Raw genomic sequence first — 26002 nt, forward strand, 5'->3', positions numbered from 1 at the left:
TATTTACAATATTGATATGGTACTACCTTGCTCCTGGAGGTTCTGTACCTTTCTTTCTAGACAAAGGCCACCTACTTGGTGGAATAGTCCCTATTTATCATAAAGATGAGCGCTGAGCTGAGCAGTATGTGCAGAGAAAACACAAAATGCAAGTGTTTTTATGCAGCCTTGTTACCCGACGCGTTTTACCTGGCTTGGGCTTCTTCAGGGGTGTTGCTATGCTTAACACTGCTCAATGTACATGCTTGTAATTTGTATGTTCCTTCAGAGGAGGTGAGTATGCTCTTAGAAGCAAAAGGGGAGATGTTGTCCCACAAGTTATTTTGGAAAATTCCAAGTGCCTCCAATATAGAGGAAACTTATTCAGGGTTGCCTCATAATGGGAGGACCCTTCAGTGTGCTGTGAGTCGGAACAGTGGAAACGGCAGCCTCGGTCTTTTTACACTGGTGAGGAAACGAGCATGACCAAGTATTTGTACATATTTGTACTGCAGGGCTCATGTGCTAACAAGGATCCATTGCTCCTTGCTCTGTGTTATATCATTTTAGGTGGGCTGTTAGTATTATTGATACAAAATAATGTTTAAATTTACTGCTCAGCATCTACAGGATCTTTCACCACTCTAAACTTAGGTGCAAAGTGTGCCAGGACTGTTTTAGCTCACGTGTCAGTTCTTCTTTAACTGAAGTTTACATCAGCTCACGTTACTCATGTATTGCAGGGATAACATTTGCATTCCTACATTCTTTGGTATATAGGGTTTAGGTTCTTAGAATGTAATAGCGTATCAAGGCAAGAAACCAGGAAGGAACATCAAGCTGTGCACAGAAGGTACATTTTTGTTGCTGGAAACAATCTTTCCTGATCATTTTGGTTCTTGAGTTTTTATTATTATTATTAATAACATAGTAAACAGAACATAAATACAATAAATACATTATAAATAATGTAAATAAATAAATATATGATATTAAATAAATAAAAAAATAGATCACAAACTTGTATACTTGATAGGAAATACAGACAAAGGGGGAGTAGATGACCATGCCTCCCTACAATGCAAGCTCCAGATATCACAAGTCAAAACTGGTCAACTGTGAAATCTGCAGAAAACATGGAAATGGTTCTTTCCTGGCATATCATCACTTTAACAACCACTAATTTGGACTGAAAAAAAACTGATTTAATTTAACTAGTTGCCATCGCTGAATCCTTCATATTTACCCTAGTATTGTGCAAGAAGATGGGATGTATGGGATTGAAAAGATTCATTAATCAGCTGCTGACATGATAAAGTATCGGTCTATATACAGTAAATTTACTGCACAACCATCACATTAGTGGCCAGCTCTATGATGTAATATTAGAGCGTCTGGATTACAATTTTGTTCCTTAGACTGTTTGCTTTGTAATTTAGATTGGTAAATCATGCAGGCACCAGACCCTCTGGATTATGTCTGCACTGATATACACTGAAGGTCTTCAGCCAAAGTCCTTAAAACATGGTTTGACTCACCGGTTCTCAATGTGCACCTGCCTTCATGAAGTCTCTGAATCCTCAACAGCAGAATCTATTTGTTTCCAATGGATGAAAGCCAATACAGAAATACTCATTTCATGGGTAGATGTGCTTATTAAAGCATCTGTGACCTGTCTGCTTGTCTGTAGCAATATTTAGAGAGACTTTTTAAAGAGACATAGAACATTAATATTACTGCTGTTATGTTCTACAGATTCAATATATGGTTTGCAAATTTTAGAATTTAATGAATATATAGATGCAGATGTGTCTGATCTACAGACACATCATGCAAGTCAGGGATCTAAGCCATCATAATTCATTATTTGTATGATTCTTTGAAAAAAGGCCCAAATCTGTATGCATATGTTCATACAAATCAAAAAGTCATCAATTTGCTATTTTTTGTGGTTTATGAATGAATTCACTAATCAGAACATTTGGGAGCACAGTCAACTTAGGCTTTCTTTTATCAAGAAATACCACAGCTTCATGACTTCAATATAATACTTTATCCTCAACCAGAATTTCCACTTGATCATTTTTCATCCTCCTTTAGACACTACCTGTGTCCAGGCCATGTTTTCATCAATATCCAAAGATACACGTTGAAAGGGTAGATGCTAATAGAATATAAAGGGTTTCAATCAAAGGCATAAATAATGTGGAGAATGAGGAGGAAGCTTGAATCTAATACCATTCATGTCCAAAGGGAAACCTTAAAAAAAGATGCTGAAAGCATGTGTGATCAGAAAACGTTTTCTGATCCTCCTATGTTTAATATAATTTCATTGCCAAAAAACCCTGTCTGTTTACTGCATTTGTTTATTTATATGATATTCCAGGTTATTATTATTATTATTATTATTATGTTCCAGTAGTTATATATTGCCGACATATTAGGCAGTACCCGACATAGTCCAGAGTTGTTCTATAGCCAGTATATTGGGGGATAATACCTATACTTTTAAAGATATGTAAAGTAAAAATATGCAGAGGAAAATAGCTAGACATTAGTATTGTCTATGGGCTTCCTGATAAAATGCCAGAGCTTGGTATTACTTCACTGCGTCTCTTTGTAGATGTGGACAGCTTTGGAAAAGAAAAAGAATCAGGGTTTTGTTTCCTGATATCAAATCCAATTCCCCTCCCCCATGCACAACCTGCCCCACCAGAATACCCCCCTCCACTTTTCCCTATCACTATTCCCCTTTCACTATTCCCCGGAGAAGGGATCAAAGCACAAACCCTCTATCCAAACAGCAATAAAAATAGTAATAGTAAGAATAATATAGTAATGGCATCAGGAACTATCATTACTGTGCTCAGGAAGACACCAAAAGCATCAGCGATCAAATAAATAGTAGGTGGGATGTGCCTTGGATAATCTGGCACTATATCCAGTAATGAGTTTACGATGACCGCCTTGGCAATGAGATATGTGAGGAGGAACAATCAACTCCCCATGAAGAACAAGGGTTTGCTAGATGTAGCACTCATCCTTGCTGAAACGGCTACGATTTTCCAAGGTTTGAAAGAAGCTGGCTCAAACATCTTTATTCAGGGGTAGTTGTGTATTCAACAGTAGGAGACAGGGATAAGGTAGCAGAACATCTGGCAAATGCAAAGTCCAGTCCTAGCATTAAAAGTATCCCAAATCACAGACTAACGTCTAACTTTTGATAATCCAATCTGACGACGAAGCTTCTATAGGGTATAGGAGAAATGTCTCTTCCTAAGTGAGTCTCCCCTCCAATATAACAAACCGATGCTAAGTACCCCCATGCCTCTATATCCCTCAAAAATTATTTTGTTCAAAACTCCTCCTCTGGAGGTATCAATCTTAGATATAGGTCAATAGATAAATGAACCAAGGTAGTAACTTGCTTTCACTTCACTAAATTAGGATTACTCACTGTCACAAAAAGTGACCAACCATCACTCCCTGGGAAGAACCAAAGTCCAGAATATTCCAACACATTCTAAATTCCTAACCCCTTCCACCTTAAAGGGGCCTTAAACTAAAATGGCAGTACACTGATATTCCTTTTAAGAAAGTAAATCCTCACTTTGTGTGTGTAGATTTGATAATTCTATATTTTAGTAAGAATGCTACATTATTTCTCAGAAAGATGCTTTTATGATACCAATTTATATAAAAAAGAAATATTTTGAGCCCCATGACATTATCTCCAAACAATCATAAAAATACTGTAAGTATACCAAATTAATTTTTTGGAAATGCATCAAAAACATTCAACATAAAAACAAATATAAAATCTCTGTGTAAAACTAAGTATCTCAATGTAATCTATTGGATTCATTAATCATTTAAACACTGGAAATAATCGGAGATAAACTACCATTCTGAGAATGAAATGCAATGAATTTTATTACATGTTCAGAAATTATTACATACAATACTGCCTTCTGCTCAGTTGCTCCAAGATTTATGGATTGCATCATAGTGAGCAGAAAATTGAAACTCCAAGCAAAACCATTCATTGAAATCCAGCAAACCCAGCACTAAGACTAACTGTGCTGAGTGTAATCTGAAGATTCTTCATTTCATTTGGCATGAATGTGACCACCTGCTTCCATTGTTTTTTTTTTTACTTTTATCGCAAGGTTCATTTCTCAAAAAACTTCATTTTCTTTGTTAGAAGAGTGAGGGCAGAAATTTTTTGAATGACTTTTGGAGAGATACTGCTGCTTACAGAGTTTTATGTATGAGTCACTTTTATTTTATTTATTGTATGAGGTTTTAAGTATCTACATACTACCTATTCCTGCCATATGTGAGATTTAGGACAATAACATTCTTTGCTAAGAGTTCCTGGGGTAGCTTTGCATTGTTACAAATAAAGTTATATCTTTGCCTGAAAGTAATGTACATACAATATGAGGATTAACAACACACTCTAGTAATTTTATTATTGGTTTGTACCAATTTGATGTCTATTGTAAAAAAAAATCCTGTATGTAATTAATCAAACTTGTACTTTCTATTTAAATAAAAAAATTCAATGAAGCTATTGATAACCAAAATACAAAGCAATCACAATAAACCATTATTTTAGAGGCACCTAATGAGCAGCAAAATGATTCTAACAATAATAATATTGGCTCATAGTGTCCTCATCTAATGTGATATGAAAGTGATAAGAACAATGGTAATGCATATAATAGGTAAAATGTTTCTAGCAGAAATCTGTTCCCCATTCTTTTTTTAAAAGGTAGAAAGAGATATAAGGGATATGTGTATCTTGGCAATTAATGCCTATGTCAATACAAAAAGTTTTTTTTAGTTTTGGTTAAATAAATATGATTGTCTGTGTCCCAACTGAGTTTTTACTTTGCATAAAAATAGGCTTTACATGCACATCTAAAATGGAACTTAGTTTCTATCAATGCCTGCTTTGAAAGTTATTGGGAGCCTATTTGTGGTTCCTAACTTACATCATTCAGAAGTATTTACAAGTTTAATTTATATTCAAAAACAAAGGATATTTTACACTGTAATTAGTTTATGCGGCAGTGTCTCTTTGTTTACTGCCCACCCTACCACCATCACTGACCCATTGATATGAACCTTCTTGGTTGTAGCTACCCCCTGTACTTGATACCAAACAGTGATGGAGCCTGGAGCAGTGTTGGGACATAGACCTTCCTCTCATAATGCACCCTGCTGCCCCCATCAGTCCACCTTCCTCCCACACCTGCGGCCGTGTGTGTACACAACCACACACAATGCTGGAAAATCTTTGTACACGAGGGGGGAGGGTAATGGCGCCTGCGGGAGGGGAACTTACCTACTACTCCTGTACACCAGGTGCACATACAGAGCCTTAGGTAGGTGCTGCTGCTGAGACTCCCCATGCACATCTTTGTATTGTCAGTTCAGATTGGTATTTCAAATACAGAAAGTGTAAGAGAATCGTATCAATTGTGGTTTGAGGTCATTAGAGATTGCTTTATTGCCCCTTGCTTTTAATTTTAGGGAAGATAGGGGAGTTTGATATTAAAGTGCACCTGTGCCCAGACAGTGATTTACATATTCTAACAAGCAGTAATGGAGCTCACATTATATCGGCTCCTGTATTACCATGCCACACTTTGGGGCACTGCAATGACAGACCGCTCTCTCTCCCTGTGCAGGGTGACTGGTCTTGTCTCCGCCCCCTCCAGTAGTTCTCAGCAGGCAGCCTGCAGTGGGTGGAGCTGCCTGGCCCCTCCTACATCTCTGTTTCCTGCACATGTGATGATGTCACTGCTTCTTTTATAGGTGATATCTGGGTTTGCTCAGCATTCAGTGCACACAAAGCAGACTTTGATCCTTTTTGACTATTGAGAAATAAATTAAAATAATTTTTAGAGCAGCATTAAATTATTTTACTGCTTTTTAGAATATGTAAATATTTTATTGTAGATGATCTGGACTCGGGTTGGGTTCAGGAGCTCAGTCCCAGATTATTGGACGGAATCCTTTGGTAATCAGCAAACAGCCATTCTAAATGTCTTTTGGTGACTGAGGCTTTTCCTGCAAGATAATTTTTGGAGATGTTTTTCCATTCAGTGCTGATCATTCTGCAGCCATATTTATCAGCCTATCAGTGTTCAGCATCTGTTGTCCCCATTCCATTTATATTTTTGGAGTTGGATTCTCTCTGCAGGAGATGTTTGACTTCGCCCTCTCTCTGTCGCCCCTCCCCCAGGCTCTGTATGGTGTTTGTTTTGTATTAATGGAACTCCCTTTGTCCTGTGACAGTGCTTAAACCTGGAGATTTAATATGAGGGCTGAGCACTATTGGAGAAGGTCTCATACTCCAACAAACTTGGAGGCACTTGGTATTTTGCCCCAGTTGTGAGAGGTGAAGACAGTAGAGAGGTATCAGTGAGTTGAGGGGAAAGTGTTTTTTGATAGACATTGTCACTTTTCCCCTAATGAGCAGTCTCTCTATGCTCTCTTTAGACCATACTTTTTTTGAATCATGAATGGAATGGTTAGCTTCAGTTTTTTTGTCATATGTTTTAAGTTTTTTTCCCATTAGCATAATTGTTCTTTTCTTTTACTATAACACAAAGATAACGCTAATATTTCTCATGTGTAAAGCCAGTTCTTTATTCTCATACATAGTCAGAATAGGCAACTATTTTTTGCTAACCTCAACTTAAACCTAAGTTACCCCTGGGTTAGTGAGAAGAAAAGTGCCCGTGTCAGTAGGAGGAATGGTTCACCCATGTTAGTGACATGTGTCCCACCCAGCATTCATGTTTATTAGGACATAAACTTATATGTTTCATGTCTGGTAACACTTTAGGCATGCAATGGTATTGCAGAAAAGGTAAAATGGTGCACTTTCCCTGTAGGCTGTGTAGTTAAATAGTGAGATAGGACACATGAAGTAGAATAAAAACCAAGAGTAAATTATAACTGGAGAGGAAAAGTAGTGCTTTGCCACAATGGTCATTAACCAGTTATTGGATGTCAACAGCAGATTTGTTCTTCTAGGGGATCTGGGTTAATAAAATTGTAGAATGAATATCTGCTAATAGACAGATGAATGAGTTCAATTTAGCATCCCAAACACCCACTGCCTTACTGCAGCTTGGGTATGCAAAGGCATATAATTTATCACTTGAGAAGAAAAGCAAACAAAATCCCTAAATCCCTAAAGACCATTGTAAGGAGCATTTATAGAAGTGCTATTGTTGAATACGGTCAACAGGGAGCAGCTTGCAAGGATGTATGGGTGATGCAGGCTCCTTAAGCTACAGATCCCTTGGAGAAATATGATGATGGCCATTGACCTGCACAATGACAATTTGGTCTTAGTTTCTACAAGTTTACTCAAAGAAAGGAAAACCTTCAAAATCAAAAAACACAAACACAGAAAATCTTTAGCCTTGAAATAGAAGTATTTACCATGACCCAACAAACTCCTGTTCAGAAAAAGCCTTTTCAAGTGCCAAGCAAGAGAAAACAAAGTTATAAATCAACCCAGACAGCAAAGCATAAAGGCAAGGTTATGGGCAGGGCAGTCAGTGAAATCTCAAAGTTTAACGTATAAGTCAAGGATTGTTTTGGGATGCCAAGTAAAAGTACAGCAAATATTTATATTTAGAGAAAAAAAATAAGGAAATTATTCAACCAACTCAAATACTTCCTGACTGCCTTCTTTAAAAAAAAGTCAAAGCATTATTCAACCAAAGCAAATTAAGTACATTTTTTGAAGTTTACCAATCCTTAGACCCATCCGCTTCCCCCACCAGCCCCCAAAGTCAGTTCTTGTTGGCGCTCCAATGGTGGCAAGTACTTTGGCATCATCACACTCAAAGTAAGACAAGCAGGTGCGCATTGTAATTGAAGAGGTCTAGGGTTCCCCCACAACTCAAACTATTGAGGGGGGGCTGGAACAAGGGTGAGTTACATAATATTGCTTTATAATTGTACCCTATGCATATATAAGCTTTTCACCCAGTGTGAGGGAAGCCACATTGCATGGGGGAAAATTTTAAACTGAGATTGATTAATTTAGTAAATGTCAAGTCTTGAGCAAATGTTTTTTATGTGTTATCAGCTGCTGCATTATTTGCACTGAACAGAGAAAATACTTTCACAGCAGTCTATAGCATCCCAAAACAAATTGGTGTGAAAGGTTCGGAACTGGATCAAAGGTCACTGATTGTATCGGTTCTTATGGTTTCTTGAACTCAGTTACAGGACATGTTTTAAAAGGCTTTATCTCCTGGTGCAGGTCCTAATCTTTTCAATTTGTTTTCTCAATTTGTACACCCCAAAACAGTAAAATGATTGTAGAATTTGATTTTTTTCCTGTAGCTATCTAAAAGACAGATGGAAATTCAAGATTTGCACTCATTGGGCCCAATGCACCACATTGCACTGTAAGGGCAAGTTTTAAACTATAGCATTAACAAATGTTCTTGTGCGGCTCCCTAGCCCTCCGCACTGCTACTCTGTTTTTTTACAGATATGGAATTAGTAGATTTTACAGAGGGCATCAGTTAGCTGTACTGAACTGTGAATGAAGTTGTACTGCACCTCTTTCTAGGTAAAGCAGAATTAAACTTAAATACTAAAAACTTTTAAGCAGGCAAATTCTTTATTGCAGAAAGGTAAGGCAATAAAATGCAGTAAGATAATGTACTTGTCTGTTCACAATACATATAAGAATGTAAACTGAGCTGTGCTAGGTAGCTGGCTAGTTTACTGCTTGGAATTATTGACCTCCCATGTGCATCTGCAGGGGTTACATCATTATGGCTTGGCCAGTCAAGATGGCTGAAGATCCCAAACCCAGAAGAGGACCAAATGAAGATGCTGTCACCCTCATTCATTCTTCATTGGGTTGCTGCTGGGAGAGGTCTATTTGTAGGGTCCAATGTACTATTGTGCATTTTAGGAGCATGGTTTATACCTACAGTGAGACTGACTGCTCCTGTGCGGCTTCCTTGCCATCTGCATTGCAGCTCTGGTTTTTAAAGAACTGGCATTTACATATTTTACATCAGTAAGCAGGACTGAATTCATTTTTACCCATTTTCATTCTTTTTTGGGCTGTCTTGGGTAAACACTAGATGCAGAGTCTCCTCTGAAGCAGTGGTTAGGTGGTGTAAAGAAATGGTAGCAGCACCGCAACTTTATCTCCAGTCTGAACATAGCCTAAAGCCACATACACAAGTGCAATTATAGTCGTTGCAAAGGATCTTCCACAACCTTTTCCAAGGACTGCACGATGCATGAATGAGTGCTGTACATACAGCACCATTCTGCTCTATGCAGAGGGGAGGGGGAGTATGACGGAGCGGCACCCTGCTGCGCCCTTACCCCCTTCCCTTGTATTAGGATCGTTTGTCGTCCATCGTTCGTGGATCCACCAGGATGGTCGTTCGGACAATGGGCGCTGTACACACCCCAGATTCTTGTCCAATATTGGCCTTGATCGACCGATTATCAGGCGAGAACAATTGGAGGTGTGTACGTAGCTTTACTCATAGCATAATGTGTGTTGTGTTAACTTTTGATTGGACTGTCAGTAGACCACAACAAACCTAAAATTGGACTATTTCTACCAATGCAGTGCAGCACAACAAAGTGCATTCTGGTGTGTAAAAATAAATACCTCCACAATATACTACACCATGGTGTGTGGATTGCAGCATGTTGCAGCAACATGGAGAGAGTACAGTGTTTTAAAAACATTGTTTTCATTTTTTGTCTCTTTTGCTTTGAGTACTACTGATTTCCCGCAAATTTTTGCAGTCTCTTTTCACGTTTGTGCATGCACTCCAGTAATGTCTGTTTGGCATTTTCTCAGATAAATAAAAAACAAGGGAATTCTTTTTAAACTTTTTAAGGAACATTTGCATCTATTTTATAGTTGTGTAGCAATTCAATCCTATCTGCAATGCAGAAAACATTCACAATGCATTAAACAGACCGTTAACGGTTTATGAATGTTTGCATCCTGGTGACGGAAGGTTTCTCCACCATTTGCTCCAGTAGTTATCACATTTCATAATGCAGCACCACTAGCAAGAATGGAGCTGTTATAAAAAGATTAATCTGTCAAATAGCATTTACACCTTCACACACTGAGGCTAAAAAGAATGTGTGAGTACAGAAATATGGGAGCTACCATTGCTGGCATATTCTTAGACTGCATTGCCCTGTGGACATATTGGTTGTTTAAGCACTGAGTCAGTGACTTTCAAAGCAAATAAATGGGTAAAACACCGAGCTAACACCTGTGGCAGTGACAGCCTCTATATTTCTAATGGACAGGTTCTCTTCAAGGTATTTTGGTACAAAATATCTATATGATGCACACACTCTAAGCTTTGGCTTGTGAAATGTTCTGAAAGCCATTAGAAGAGGTCCCTTTTACCAATACCTCTGAAAAGAAAAGGCTAGATGGGGTGGGAGGATGTAGAACAAGTGCTTTAAAGTTATGCATTGGTTCTATCTGGCTGTCTGTATCTTATTGGGCAGATTTTACTTTGTGTTCCAGATTCTTAACAAGGATTGGGAGGAAATCTCTTGAATGTAAAGGGAACTCTCCACTTAGACACTGCTTAAAAGAATTAATTTTTCCTATTTGAGTCTTCAGTATGCTGACAATGCTCAAAGAAGGGAACACTGTAGATGTGGATGACAATAACATGGGGTGGTTGGTTCTAACCCTAATAAATTCTATCCAAACCTCAAAAAATTGTATACTGTAAGTTCTGCTTTTATATTTTGAGTTTGCTGGTATATACATGCCTGCTACATCTAGGAATTTCCCTATTGTAGCAAAAAAACTAAGATATCAAGGTAGGTGGGAACGGTGCCCGGATTGGTCGTGGACATATCCCTTCTTTGAAGACCTCAAGAGAAAAATGGACAAAAGCATAACCTTTGTGCAAAGTACAGTATTTTCATTTCTCAGCAAGTTACTGGATAGATATAGATGAGGAGTCTTGGTGGATCAGTCATCAGTACATATTAGAGATATATTACTGCGTGTTAATCCAATGCTTAGAAACAAAGTTGCCATTCTCACTTAGACCAGTTTTTTGCTTACGAATGAGCTTCACGTTACAAATGCCTTTTCAAGCTCATCTCTCAGGAAGGCATGTACCAATCCTCGTTACCCAGCTAATGCTGGTATACTGTGAGCACTTGTTTGGTCTATGCCACTTAGCATTTTGAAGAAGTTAGGGTTTAGGTGCAATAATGTGCCCTTTGTGATATTGCATTCACATGGGAAGATGGGTATAGTCCTTTTTCTTCTTTCTATTTCGTATGGTAAGAATTTCTATAAGAGCTGTAACAGTTCTCAAAACCAGCAAACAAAATCTCAAAGAAAGATACCACCACATTTGGGCAAGTGATATTTGAACATGGGGTCATGAAGGTATTTGAACATACCCTCTCTACCTGGTGATAGGGAAGAGGGACACTTTTTAGCTCAAAGTGTGTAGGCAAATGACACTTCACTTTTACGCTCAAAAAAGGAAGAAAATACACAAACGATTGGATAAACCAACAAGTATTTTTTTTATTTTCCTACTTTATATTAGTTTTTTAAAATAAGAGATGGAAAAGTTGGATGCTTGATGTCAGTGTACTGCACTTTTTTCAGAACTAAACGGAACTAAGCAGACCAATCACCATATTTTTCATTTTAAATAAAAAGGTAGATAACCTTTTTATATAAAATAAAAATTTAGTTTTTTCTTAAATATTAGTTTTTAAAAAAAAAAAGAATTATTAGGGCAGGCCTTTCCTAAAGAAACTCCAATTGCATTGCCAATATTGAGGCTTTTCCCGCAATTCAAAATAGTGTCAATCTTGGGCATGGTTAGTGAGATTGGTATTTTTTTTTACATTTACCAGAGGTAACGTCACCTAATCCCATGTCTGTGCAGTGTGAGATCGGGTGTCGTAAGCAGAAGCAGGAAGAAGACAAAGATGTCGGTGCCCACTGGTTCCTCCGTGCTGGAATGAAAAAATAATTCAGGATGGCACAGGACCAAGTGGTTCTGCTTAAATATATATTTCTATAAAGGTGAGTATATCCAACCAAAAAGAGGGAAGAAATAAGCACTTAATCTCTCCAAATCAGAGATATTTGGGAATTATGGATATACTAGTGGGGTTTTTGTTCTTTCAGATATCTTGGTCTGCTACTCACATGCCCCACCTATGACCAGTACTACTTCCTTCGACTTCAAAGAAAGTTATTCCAATTGCTGCAGTAGCAGCTGCTTTTTGAAGAACTAGTCACCTTTAGACGCAATAGAGACTCACTGTTTGTTTTGACATAGATTGGATTTCTTTTTAAACTTCTTGCAACCACGATGCTCACAACTTTAACAGTGACTGTGGTGGGAATATAGCTAGTTGTTACATCATTTGTCATCTGTCCCTTTCTAGACTATTAAGTACATCACCTTGTACAATATGGTTACAGATGATTTTAGGTGGAGGGGATGCTGGTAACTGTAAATAATTGTCATCATCGGTGGGTACAATTAGAATTAGCAATCCTGCATGGTTATAACTGGAGAGCAAATTTAGTTTCATGTTGTGCTGTGTTATGGATTGTTTTTTGATGGGTTGGTTTGACTAAGTAATCCCATGTTCAGGAGTAAAGGGCCCCAGAACATAGAAATTGGGTTATTAGAGCACACTGATTTGGACTTGTTCACAGGGATGATATAATTAATTTTTTTTTTTAACAGTATGTTTACATATTTTTTTTTTTACTTTTTTACAAACTTACCTCCCCTTCCATATTGGCATTTAAAAAAATCTATTTAGGATTCATTTACATTATAATAATGTGTATTCTGGCATTATTTTTTGTTATAATTTATTCTGGGTAATATACTATATATAGTATATTCTGGGTTAATAGATAGTATTTTTTTTAAATATTTTAGGTGTTTTTTTTTTTAAACTGCTCTCCAGACTCATTTCCTTTAATCCCAATAAAAATGTCAATTTATTACCGAGAATATCAGTGAGGGGAAACAACAATGTTAGCTGACTTTGCATTCCTGCTGACTGATCAGTGCGGCTGAACATTGTACAGTAAGATCTTGAAGGTTATATGATCCTCCTCAGCTGTGTATACTTTTCTCAATGGATTAGATGTTACTTGGACAAGCTGTGAAAACTTTGGCTTCTCTAAATAGAAGCTCCTTCCAGATCTCTATCCTTAATCTGGACCCCACACTTGTGTCCTTTTAATTACTATAAATATGTCAGACTTATTTTGAGTTTCCTAATATAGTTCAAAGTGTAATTTAACTCCAAAATTTTAAACAAAATAGTGTCGTCAAGCATTGGCATAAGAATGATTAGGCAGGTAGTAGGAGTCCTTCAAGGATTTTACGGGCAGTATGGTGGCTCAGTTGTAGGACTCTGGCCTTTGCAGCGCTGGGTCCCAGGTTTGAATCTTAGCCTGTACATTATCTGCATGGAGTTTGCAGGTTCTACACTTGTTTGCGTGGGTTTCCTCCCATATTCTAAAAACCTGCAGTTAGGTATTTGGCTTCCCCCACCTTGGACTGTGGTTTTTGTACAGCGCTATGTAATATGTTGGTAATGGTGAAGTGCATCAGGACAAAAGACGGCTGCAACTATTGTTTGGACTTTTATTAGTAATCAGTCTTTATAACCAACTTCTGGTGCAATAGTAATCTCTATAGTGCAATTTCTTGGCCTGAACTAACCTTATGTCTTGATGTTGTGATTTTCTACAGGATTGTGATTACCATACACAATAAATTTTGTGTGTTTGCCAAACCCCTCCCCTCTTGTAAAATATTAGGCACTGGCATGCCATTTATCAAGATCAGCTGTAGGCATGTGTATTCTTACTTAAATGTTGGTGTGTTCTGTGCTTTTGTCCTGGGGGGCAATATACAGAACCTTTGTCTCAATGCAGGGGCTTTCTGCAATACAGGCATCACCGTTCTCTCTCTCTTTGTGCATGGTTCTTGCATGGCTCTTGGATTTGCCCCTCCTGTAATTTTCTGCAGAAAACTAAAATGGGTGAATCTGTCCCTCGCACAGCTCTGCTTTCTACACAAACTATATGCAGAACAGAATATATGTCATGGCTAGTTTTTGGAGGTATACACTAAGTGGATTTATATTTTTTGTGGCTATTAAGGAACACATTTTATTTAAATACTTTTGTAGCAAGTTCAGCTTTTAAGCTATCTTAATTAACCTGGTTCAACCTTTTGTTATATTCAATACAAGAGCATCCAAACTGGGAGTAGAGACGGTTAATTTTGCTTTTTTAAGTTTTGAGAATAAGGAACCTGAGGAGAAAGCAAAACTGTTTGCTTAGGTTGGTGATTAGATGTTTAGAATTTTGAATTCTTTGACAGGTAACGCTGCTCATACATGCATATAACCAACTATGTACTTCACTGCTTGCCTGGAGATCAGTTGAATATTATTATTATTATTATTATTAATATTATTAATAATAATAAATAAAAATAACTGTATTTAAATATGCCCAACATATTAGGCAGCCCTGTACATTAAATAGGGGCTTTCATCGTGCCTGTTCATATTTTTGGCCATTATTACTAATATATTGTTATATTGTAATGTATTTGGAGTCAGCTAAAGCTGCACTTATGAAAGTCAATGATGCATTATTTAGAACATACTTAGAACCTAAATACTGCATATCAGTCCATTTTGCAAGAGCTTCAGTCATTTCATTGAAACCGGATAAATGTCACAATTTCATATTGTCCCTGTCCTTGGAAAAATTACTCTTCACCTTTCTATTAGCTTGGTCGCTAACATTTTAAAGGCAGTTTATTTTTATATATTCTTTTGTTGCTGATTTATCAGAACTAATAAATAACATTAAATGCGTCCTTGTATGATTATTTTTTGGTTTTTAAACCTTGCTTATGAAATGTGGAAGAACAAATCAGACATACACATCTCTGTAGAGGCCAAAAAAGTCATCACATCACAGTTTTGAAAAATTGTTGACATTTTCCTTATCCATTATCCGGCTCATTCTTGTGAAAAATGGTGTTCTTCAACAACTTATTGGAATGACCTAACATAGTCCATAAATATCGCCCCAAGACTGTGCTCCCTGTGTCTCTTCCTTCTCTGTCTCCATTGGGCTGATTCACCACTGTAATTGTACAGCTGACCATTGACACCTAGAATGAAATTGAGCGAAAATCCAAAATCTTTGTTGTCTCCAAAGTGAGAGATATTTTTCTAATGGGAAATCCAGTTCTGCAGACATCAGTTTTAGTTCAGAATTCCTCTTGCTTTGGATATATTCATGTTACATCTCTGCGACTGGGGTTGGAGAAAGAGTAGTTAAGATGGGATAGGATACTTTGGAAGATGAAATGGTATAGTAGAAATCTCTGGATGTTCCAGCACCTGGTTCATTGAGTTGTGTGCACCAGTTTATATAGAGTTGAGGGGCAAACAAAGGGGGTTTGTTGGGTTGTAAAAACATAGGAATGCATTATTTACCTCTATGATTAACCTACCGTAGTCATCTGTGTTCTATAGAATATATTTTCCTTTACTATAGTAGTAGTTACATTGAGGAACAAAGGAAAAGGTATGTTAGGGAGGGACATGAGAGAGGGAGAAATACAGATTTTAGTTAGGATGGGCCTTGGTTGATCATAGATTGTTATTAGTTGATTATGTAAGTAGATGCTAATGGACAGAGTTGCTTTAGTATGTGATTCTTTGGTATATGTAATCTAGCCAATCTGTGAAGATCTCTCTTGTTTATACCTATTTCATGAAACTCATCTGTACTTGTGAGAGGGCAGATGTGTTTCCATTTTAGCATTATAAAGCACTATGCCGAGTTAGGGACTTGAGAGATGAGTCTATTCACCATTGAAGCTACGTTTTGAAAATACATTTCTAGGAATTATTATGTAGAATGTAGCCAAAGAGGTTTTTAAAATTTTTCAAAAAGTCCAAAAGAATTCGGAACAGTTAGCCTGCATTCGTGTTATATCTTCAAAACATGCCGGGGGAGGAATAATATATAATGCGAAGGCATGCTGGGGTGTAATAGCAACAATATATAATCATGTAGGTATTTTTTGTGTAGTGTAAAGATGGAACACAAGTTTGCCGACCACACTTGGTCTGGCAATGCTTCAATAAAAAGTACATGGCTCATATCAAAATGCTTTTTGGTTGTGGGTAAAGAATGGGTCCTTTGGTAGGGTCACCAGAGCTTTTTAGTTATCTATTATTAATATCTTGTATTTATATAGCGTTGACATATTATGACATATGTTCTCCCTTTGTTTGGTGGGTTTCCTCCCACATCCTAAAATAATGCAGTTATGGGTATTGGCTTCCACTCGAAATTGTCCTTAGACTGTGGTAATAACATATGAATATGGTCATATGGGATGGCTATGGTCATATGAGACATTAAAATTGCAAGCCCCTTTGAGACTTTGTGTAGCACTGCAAAGGCCAGAGTGCTAGCCGCGGAACCGAAGTTAGTCTTTTTCTGGTCCAGCCATCTTTACAATTGCTTTCATTTTGCGTAAGCAAGTAAATAAGTAATAATACCATATTTGCAAATAGATAGAGAACAATTTTAAGTATGAAGAAGTTTCCTTGGAGTTTGGATAAAGAAAGTAGTCTTCTACTTTATTTGATCAACCAGCTGGCTTCATTTCACCAAAGAGAGTTCACTCCGTTGTTGGACCATGGTGTGTGAAAGGCTATCAGAAATTACTTGTCTGAATAAAAGGATTAATTTGTGATTTAAGCATGACAAGCTTATATTTGTCTTCATTTTACAATAGGTCATAGCATATGTTATTTAGAATTCACCACTGCCTTTAAGGAAGAGTATAATTACCAAAAAACATGCATTTTCAGTACAGAAGATGCCCAATTATCACCCTGTGCCAGCTTTATCACTATTTTCCTTATTTGTGTTTAAACTACGCAAGTTATCCTTGCCAAACAAATTCACTGGTTTCATAAAGTGAAGTTACAGCACTCCATTCACCATATTTCTGAATATACATTGCACTGATACAAGGTAAAAATGACATAAATATTTTATTTCACATTGCCACAATTAGAAAAATAATCATGTAAAGCAAGCTGCAAATCGTTGTGAGAGACGCAAGAGTTAAACCAGCGGTGAGTTGAATGGAACACCTGCATGTAGTAAACACTGAGAGATGTGTAAAGAAATGGATTTTTGAACAGGCAATGTGAAATTGATTACTAGAAGTTATAAAAAGGATTCATCGAGAAAACATTTAATCATTTTTTTTCAGAGAAAATGGCAAGGTAACAGAGCTACATGTCCCATAGCGTAAATATAATGTGTCTATTTTCTTCTTGTGACAGAGCTCAGTGGAGAAAGATGTAACCCTGAATATCCTCAGCGTATTAAGTGAATTGCTGTCTGCTGGTAAGTGACCATATTGCATTAGTATTTTATTGCAGGAGATGTTCTTGGAAATGATAGGGCTGTAAAAAGACATTGCTTTCTCTGTGAATGACTACACCAAGCATAATGAGAGCAATACATGGCTTTTTTTTTCCTAACCTGAAAGCTGTACTCTGAGGACCATGGAAAGAATTGGGTACTGGTAATGTAGCTGACCCATCCAGAACATCTCAATTATATTTACTCAAGCACATTTTGCTGGAAAGCTATGTTTTAGGGCCCGATTCACTAAAGGCTGTTTTATTATTACACTGAATATAAAAATGATTCACATGGTAATACTTCTGTGCTTTTTTGTACAGTTTTTTATTTTTACACATAGAATGCTAACTTGGTTACATTAAAACATAACTAAAGGTCCTTGCAGCGCTCATCAGCGAAGGTCTATGGACATTTTTGATCAACACACTTGCCAGATTCGGTTGCCTTTAATAAATACGAGTGAGCTTGGATCCATTGTTAGATTGCGTATAAAGGTGCGGATCATAATTGTTTCTACAAACATTTTTAGTACCTAACTGTGCTGTGGGATTTACCCCCATTCTCCTGTTCTTATACCAGGTCCAAGGAATCATGAGGAGGTAGTAAAAATGAGATATCACGTATCATTGTAACATATCTCCAAAAATCTCCTGAGGAAGCAGCTTTTGTCTGTGAAACGCATCGAGGAAGATTTGAGATTTATATTAAATTACTTACTTAGGCGCTTTTTAAATGTTTTTATTTTTATTATTAATATAATAAATGTTATGTTTTAAGTATATTTTGGATCATTGCATCTGCTTTAAATGTCAAAATCAACAAGCTGAGCATACGCTTAATATAGGAAGCTGGGGTACCTAGTGCATCCAGGCTTTCCTTTCGGCTGCCAGGAGTTAGATCATCCTGACCCGGCCATTTAGGATAGGCAAACATCAAAACCAGAACGAAAAGATGAAAGGTGATAGCGTTGCCCATGAGGGAACGGAGACAGATGAGTGTATTTAAAAAAACTAAACATCACCTGTCTCTTCTTCAATAAGGAACCTTTTTTACAAAATGGTTTAGTTTCTCTTTAAATGCCAAACTATAGTTTATTTAAGTCAATAAAAGGCTTTACAGTCAATTATCTGGAATAAGCAGAATTTTAATGAAGTTAGTGAAAAACAAGAACTGTGGATTTTCTAATTTTTTTCTTTAGGGGTCATTACCCAGAAAAAGTTGTATGTCAACCGCTGTATGCACCTTAAGTTTCCATGAATCCCTGGTTGGGAATAGCTGCTCAAACAGTTGGCTAGTGTGACTTAGCCCTTACTATGTGAATCCAATGCCATAACTTGACTTATTGCCAAAAATAATATTAATAAAATTATAATGTTCTGACTTCTGGAAAATATCAAAAGGTATGTATTCCTGAATCCAACACCAAATTTTACAAATGATGGCAATCTAGCTGGCTAGACCATGTTGTTTGAATCATTTTTAAAGTATGTTGTGGAGCTCAGATTCTAAGTTTAAATAGCAAAACAGTGACTTTTCTATTCTCCTCTCACTATAGGAACACATCGCCGGATTCACTACATGATATCAAAGGGAGGAAGTGAGGCCTTGCTTCAAACCCTGGTAAATCTGGCAAGATCAGAATCTATTGACTACAATATTATTTTACCCCTTCTCCGACTGATGGTCAAGGTAGGCCAAAGAGGTACTGTATCTTTAGGATTCTTCATACTTGGTCACCTGTGTGATACAAAGTGTAAACCTTAACTGTTTTTAGCAATCATGCTTTTAAAAAAGGTACCAGAAAAAAACTACCGATAAGTGCATATAGCAAGACAATATTATCATAGAAAAGGCTAGAAGCTTGGCTAAATATTTTACATATATAATATAAAACTATAAATAAAAGGAACTCTGAAACTGTATGCAAGCCCCTTTCAATAAAGTAAAAAAGCCAACAGCCAAGCTTTAAACATTTCCTTTATTGACATCTGTAGCTGCAAGAACTGTGGAGTGATTGCTCCCTTTGAGATTATAGCAGTATGTTGTACTGATGTCATTTCATCAGTAAACTTCACCTGCTTCACCTTACCAGTAGTGAATTGGCAGCCTGGCAGCCTTCTAATTTGTAAGGTAAAGAAAGTGCAGCTCAGAGTTCTAAGAGCCTATTTGAAGTATTTTACTGCTTTGAATAAAGCTGGGTGTCATTTTTCCCACAAAACTGAATGCATGTTGCGTTGGAATAAACAAGATGCTCTTAGGGGTATGAGGACAGCTCTTGATTGCTCTACTGACATTTTCTTTACCTCTCTGCCGTGGGATTCACTTTCTGGAGTCATGCAAGTGTGCCATAATTTGATATGACTGATTTATTCCAGGCAAATTTGCCCCAATATTTTTTTAATGGATTGGAGTTTTGGAATACATAGGAAAAAGGTAGCCATTGATACTGGATGGTTGTTGTAAAATGTAGACAGTTTCCCTTGGAATTCTTCTGGACAATTCCTATGCTGGGATTACTGTTAGAATATGCCCAATAGTCATAGATCTGTAGGAACATACCTTCAATTCAGTCTGCTTGCTATTGTTTCATCATTAAATGCATTTACAAGCTGCATATATTTTAAGTATAGCACATTGTCTTAGCCCATAAGATTTTGGTGCACGCTCACATATCTGGAAATGCTCATTTTTATTTTTTTTATTTTTTTAGATGGATATTTTGGGGAAAAGGCCCAAAAACTGGAAGCAACTGATGTCACGCTTAGTCTCATAAGAAGGAATCTGACCAAGTCTTCTTGCCTTACTCCATGTCTCTGTGCTGTGCAGATATATGCTTCCAGTGGTATGTATTCACTTAAGTGGCTGGAGAATCCAACATTGCCATCTTCAATACTAGAATACTGATATCTTTTTTCCATCATTAGACTTGACATACTTTTGAAAGATTTAGCAAGCCAAAAGCAAATTATTTGTCAATTGGTAGATGCTGGTAGACATCTTTGGCACTGACGTCTCATCTCTCTGTGCACTCCAGTAATAAGATGTTTCTGTGTTTCTATCTCTTTAAAAGTATGAAAAGAATAAAAAGGAAAAAGCTGTTTTTTTAAGGTAAACTCAATTAAATTCGAAAAGCAAAGTAACAAACAGATCACATAATCGTAAAAAATACATAGGTGTAACATCTTGTAAGCTTACGCGTTTCACCTGCAGGCTTCCTCAGGTGACTTATGGAAAGCGTTACGTATTGTAGTTAGCTGGAAACATTTCCAAAAAGGGATACCTTTATATGGTATGGACACATTTTCACACATTTTTTAGGGTCCGAAGCAGGCCTGTTGTAATGTTAAGCTAAGCTGACAGGCTGGTTTGTGAATTCCTCTGTTGCTGACCTTGCCTGCTTCTGACCCTAAAAACTGTGTAGAAACATGTCTATACTCACCTATTAGGTATCCTCTTTAGGAAGTTTTTCCAGCTAACTATTTAACCCTCTCCATAAGTCACCTCAGGAAGCCTTTAGGTGAAATGCGTTGGGTTACAAGATGTTATACCTACGTATGTTTTGCAATTTTTATACCAGGGATCCTCTGTATAGTTACAAGGTCTCATCTCCCATGGAATTTTGAATGGGAATGACCAAGTCACTTGATTAATTTATGTTACACAGAAATATGTAATCTGTTTATGTCACTTTGATCGAATATAATTGAGTTTTCCATAAAAAACAGCATTCTCCTGTTTATTCTTTTCATACTTTTACATGTATTGGGGTTGGCACCACATATGATAATATATCCCCTAACCTTTGATACTGTTTCTATCTGTTTATCTGGGTGTTGTCGTTTTCAATTTTGTAAATCTGCTGGAAGAAATGACTCTTTATTGATATCACCTTTTCTAGTGGAAGACTTGAGATGTTAAGTGTGGATCTCACCACTGATACACATACACATAAAAGAATACACATAAGTAGATGGTGGCTGATTCAACACGAATCAAGACTCCATGGTATCAAGAAATTTAAATCTCAGGTTTTGAAAAGCCAAAATGGTTTAGTTTATTTTTTCATGTTATATTTTACTGAGTTTTGTACATATCAATTTTAAAACTGTTGTTTTTTTTTGTTTTTATCTATTTTTTTAAATATATAATATATACACACAATCTTTGTTTTCCCAAATATAACCCACAACACAGAATTCACATACCACCAGAGATGGTGAAGCAAACCTAGGAAATTTAGTCTAAACCTTGGATCAAGGATTTGATGATTCACTCATTTAGTTTCTCCTTTGCTTTAATTACTTTTTAATTTCAGCTTGACTTATTGGGTTCTGCAACAACATGCATGAGAGGGCAGAATTAAGACTTACTCTTCACTGGGTTGCTCAAACCAAGATACAAAACAATATTATGTAATATTTTATGTTTATCTAATAAAAAAAAATAATATTTTATATATTTATGACCATAATTAAAAATAAAATACTTTATGCATTCCATTTAAGACAGGTGGTAAAATATTTCAACAACATTATACTATTTTACATTTATACGTTGTTATTACTAATATATATATATATATATATATATATATATATATATAATATATAGTAACATTATGCCCAGCTCTACAAAGAAGAGTGGTGACTGATTCCACCAGCCAAACACTTTGTGTAGGTAGACAATCCCATTGGTGTTTGTCAGCTGTTTGTGTCACTTAACCAAACCTATGATGATGCCCTATAGCATGTGTGTCTCACTTAAAAGAGTCTAAATGTTTTCCAGCCACCCTAATTAATTGTTTTCTGCCATTTGCCTTCCTAAAAATAAGCTCATGCTAGATTTCCAAATATTAGTATATCAGCTAACTTATTTGGCCATCACCTGGCAAGCTGAATAAGATGATGAGATATGGATTGCTGTACACTAATGCACTCTGAGGTTTAAGTGTGTCAAAGGAATCACTCCAAGTTGAAAATAGAAAGAGGATTCATTGTAGATGGAAGAATGCAATATATAGGTCTTAGCCATTATTATTTATGTATAGGTACAATAAATAAAAGAACAAATTATAGGCAGAAATTCTAGATATAAAGAATTTACCAATAGGTACTGCAATTATTAAAGAATCCTATATAAACAATTTCTGAGTATGTTTTTATTCATTTTATTTTTTTTATGTTGATATAGGAAAAAGATAGTAAAGCGCTGCGTAATATGTTGGCGCTATGTAAATCCTGTTTATTAATAATAATAATATTAATAATAAAAATAATAATAATAATAATAGTAATACAATATATATATTGTTTTTTTTCAACAAGTAAAAAAATGATCACTCAAAATACTTCCCCTTTGTCAGTCAATGTAACCCAACTTTCTGATTGCTTAAAGATAGATGAGGGAAAATCCTCCAGAAGAGACACCTATTCTGGGGACAACTTGCTAGAAATGTTATACACCTTATACATTTTACATACCCTATACAGTTTATACACCTTTCTTATTTCTTACTCAGTCTTTAGGACAGCAAATAAAGAAAAATGTCATTAGTGGGGTGCAGACAGCAACAACATATTTTAACCCTTTCCTACGTTACACAAAAATATGAAAAATGGATTTATGTGCATTTATTATATTATTCCAAGATTAAAGTGGAACTAAACCCTAACAATGAATTATAATCATTGAGACCAGGCAGGTCCTTTATTGCAGAAAAGACAGGCAATGCCCTCCTGCAGTAAAATACCCTTACCTGCCTGATTGCAATTTTTTTTAAATACACTCACCTGTTCTCATTCCATCGTGGGTACCGCCATCTTCACCCGGTCTCCATATGGGTTTCAGATCTTTGGCCACCTTGATTGACCAGGCCAGAAAAATATACGTGTTTATTAAGTTCCTGCAACTCTGGGGGATTTTGGGATACCCCACATGTCCTGGCATCAAAGGCTTTCCGAGGAAAGATAGTGAACAGGCAGGTAAGTATGTTTTATTACAGAGGGGACATCACCTGTCCCCTTTGCAATAAAAAACCTGCCTGAACCTACATTTTCATTGTGGGACTGTAGATCCACTTATGCTATTAAAATAAAACAAATTTGTACATTCTGCAAAAGGGAAAACTAGGGAAAAGGAAGCAATTGCAGTTATAGTTATTTTGGGTTTTATTGTTTTTATTGCAATGTAGGTCAATGTAGGAGTTTTAGACTAGAATGTTCTGTAACTTTTCTAAGCCTGACCCTAACAAAATAGTTTACCAGTATAGAAAACTTTCCATGTATAATTACAGTAATGTTCAGTAGGACATTCATGAAGCCTCTAGGATTTCTGTAGGGGTTTGCTGTTTTCCCTTCCTATGTGCCTTTCCATGCACGTTCCTTCCATAAACCGACCTGCAAGCTCTCAGTAGCTCCTGCTTCAATGATTGTTGTAATGGCTTGTTTCTGTAACCTTACACTTTGTTACATCTGTTTTACAGTTACAGCATGTTACTGGAGAGTTTTAAATGATGTGATCATAAATTTTGCTGCAACTCAGTATAAATATGTTCTATAGCACTCAATTAAAAGCACATTTGCAGTTGTACTTTTATCATAATCCCCTGCAAAGACAAACACCTGTTAATCCTGCCAGTTATCTACCTAATGCAGTTTCCTGTGATGGTGTGAAAACAGTATTGCATGGCTCCTGAACTCAGAATAGAGTTGCACTCACTTGAAGGCTGTGCAATGCTTTTGTGGCTGTTATTATTCCAATGATGATTCAAAAACCCATAACAGGACGACCGGTGGGATCCATCAAACTTGGAATGGATCTGTTTTAGGATTGAAAACATTTGCCAACTAATAGCAAATGACTTTGAAGAAATCCATTCCAGGTTTGCTGGTTCACCCAGTTTCTCCCAGTCTATCTTCTACGACTTCATCGAATTATCTTGTGCTATTCCTCTTGTTTACTTAAGAAACATAAAAAGGGACTTCAAAGGGCTACAGGCTCCTTCCTAGGTTTGCTCCACAGAGAGAAGAATTAGATCCAAAGTTAGGTAAATCCTCTCTTAGTTGCAATCCTAATCAGTGTCCCCATTGGAAATCTTCCCCTAGAGTAACAGCTTATAATAACTTTCACATTCTATCCTGGTGACGATAAAGTGAGAGGAAACCTTAAATCCTTTAATTGCCACCATCGCCTCCAATAAAAGCTCATATTTTAGGTGCCAGGTGGGCCACCTTTACAATCTTGGGTTGCTTTACGTTCACCTCCTTCTGTGTTTTCAGCCAAACAATTAATGCCTCGCAGAGTTCCAAACCTTCCCTTCTCTATCCATAATTAGATGTAAATTACTGGAGTTTCACTTAATCTTTGAAATACAACTTAGCTGATGAAGTGTTTACATCCTCGTACAGCTGTGGTGCACCAGTCCACACCGCCTGCTTCTGTCAGTAATCTGATGACCTGAGAAGCACTTTTGCTTGCCTGTTTGTAATACAAGAAAGGGTATCCCCAAATGCTCACTGAAGGCTCTTTGCTATTTCTCACATACAGAAATTCAGAGATATGAAAGTGTCATTACTAAGTTCAGATGAGGTACTTCAGCACAGCCACCATTCTCATTAAAACCTTAAAAAACAAAATCTTTTGGGTGATGCATCCAACAGAAGGAAGAGTTTGAACAGCAAGGGTGTCAGGACTCATTCCCACCTGTCCTTCCTGCTGCATTGCATTAACGTACATTATGTAACGTGTTGAAATGTATTGCGTTGTGTCAGCCTATTCAAATAAATTGGCTGTCAACACACTAGAATGAACAAAAAAACGAAAAATTGGCCATTTTTTCTACTTTGCACATTTATTGAGCTATATTGCTTTCATGGGATAGGGTCAGATTGACTATGCAATATGTTATGTGGGACATGCACTGGGGCAGAACAGTAGAAAGGTATCAATGGGGTCCTAAGAAGAGAGCACACATTAGTGCACATGCCATTAAAGCCCATCTCTGGGCGCACCCCTACCTCACCAGTGATCCACTTGGAGGACCCCCTCCCCTGTAATACTTTTTTATTATTTTTTTTAATACCTACATTTTTCTGAAGTCTTCCAGCCAGTCTTAAGATCTCCTGGTGATGGATGATCCTAAGTGATGTAGCAAGTAATGACTGTGGATGCCATGTTCTGTAATTCATCGATAGTCTCCTATGCTCAAGTCCATGGTTTCCTACACTCAAAGACCCCAATCTTCCTAGTTAAATGACATTGTGGATTTTAGGAGGTGATATGGGTGATAAATTGAGTGAATATTGTAGCCATAACTGCTTTTCAGTTTTTAACATTGGCTGAGTCTCTTTAAAAATTGCCTGGAGTTGGGAGCCCTCTACCTAATAAATGCAGTGTTGTGTAGGACAAATGTAGACATATTTAAAATTACTAGTTCATTAAAAGTAGTTTGTTTCCAGTAATCTTGTCTATAACTTG

General features: G+C 36.8%; 1 protein-coding gene across 3 annotated transcripts in view; it reads left to right on the plus strand.

Moving 5' to 3' along the window:
* Positions 1-26002, plus strand: part of AGBL1 (AGBL carboxypeptidase 1) — a 359716-nt gene that overhangs the window by 11505 nt on the left and 322209 nt on the right. For 2 of the 3 annotated variants that reach the window (XM_072402703.1, XM_072402702.1), the window contains exons 2-4: positions 17443-17506; positions 19083-19229; positions 20238-20369. In XM_072402703.1, coding sequence (XP_072258804.1) covers positions 17443-17506; positions 19083-19229; positions 20238-20369 — 343 coding nt within the window. Of the gene's footprint in view, positions 1-17442; positions 17507-19081; positions 19230-20237; positions 20370-26002 lie in introns of those variants that run through there. The other variant, XM_072402704.1, reaches the window with a different exon arrangement.

Source organism: Pyxicephalus adspersus, chromosome 2 (genome assembly GCF_032062135.1).
Source record: "Pyxicephalus adspersus chromosome 2, UCB_Pads_2.0, whole genome shotgun sequence".
Taxonomy (NCBI): Eukaryota; Metazoa; Chordata; class Amphibia; order Anura; family Pyxicephalidae; genus Pyxicephalus; species Pyxicephalus adspersus.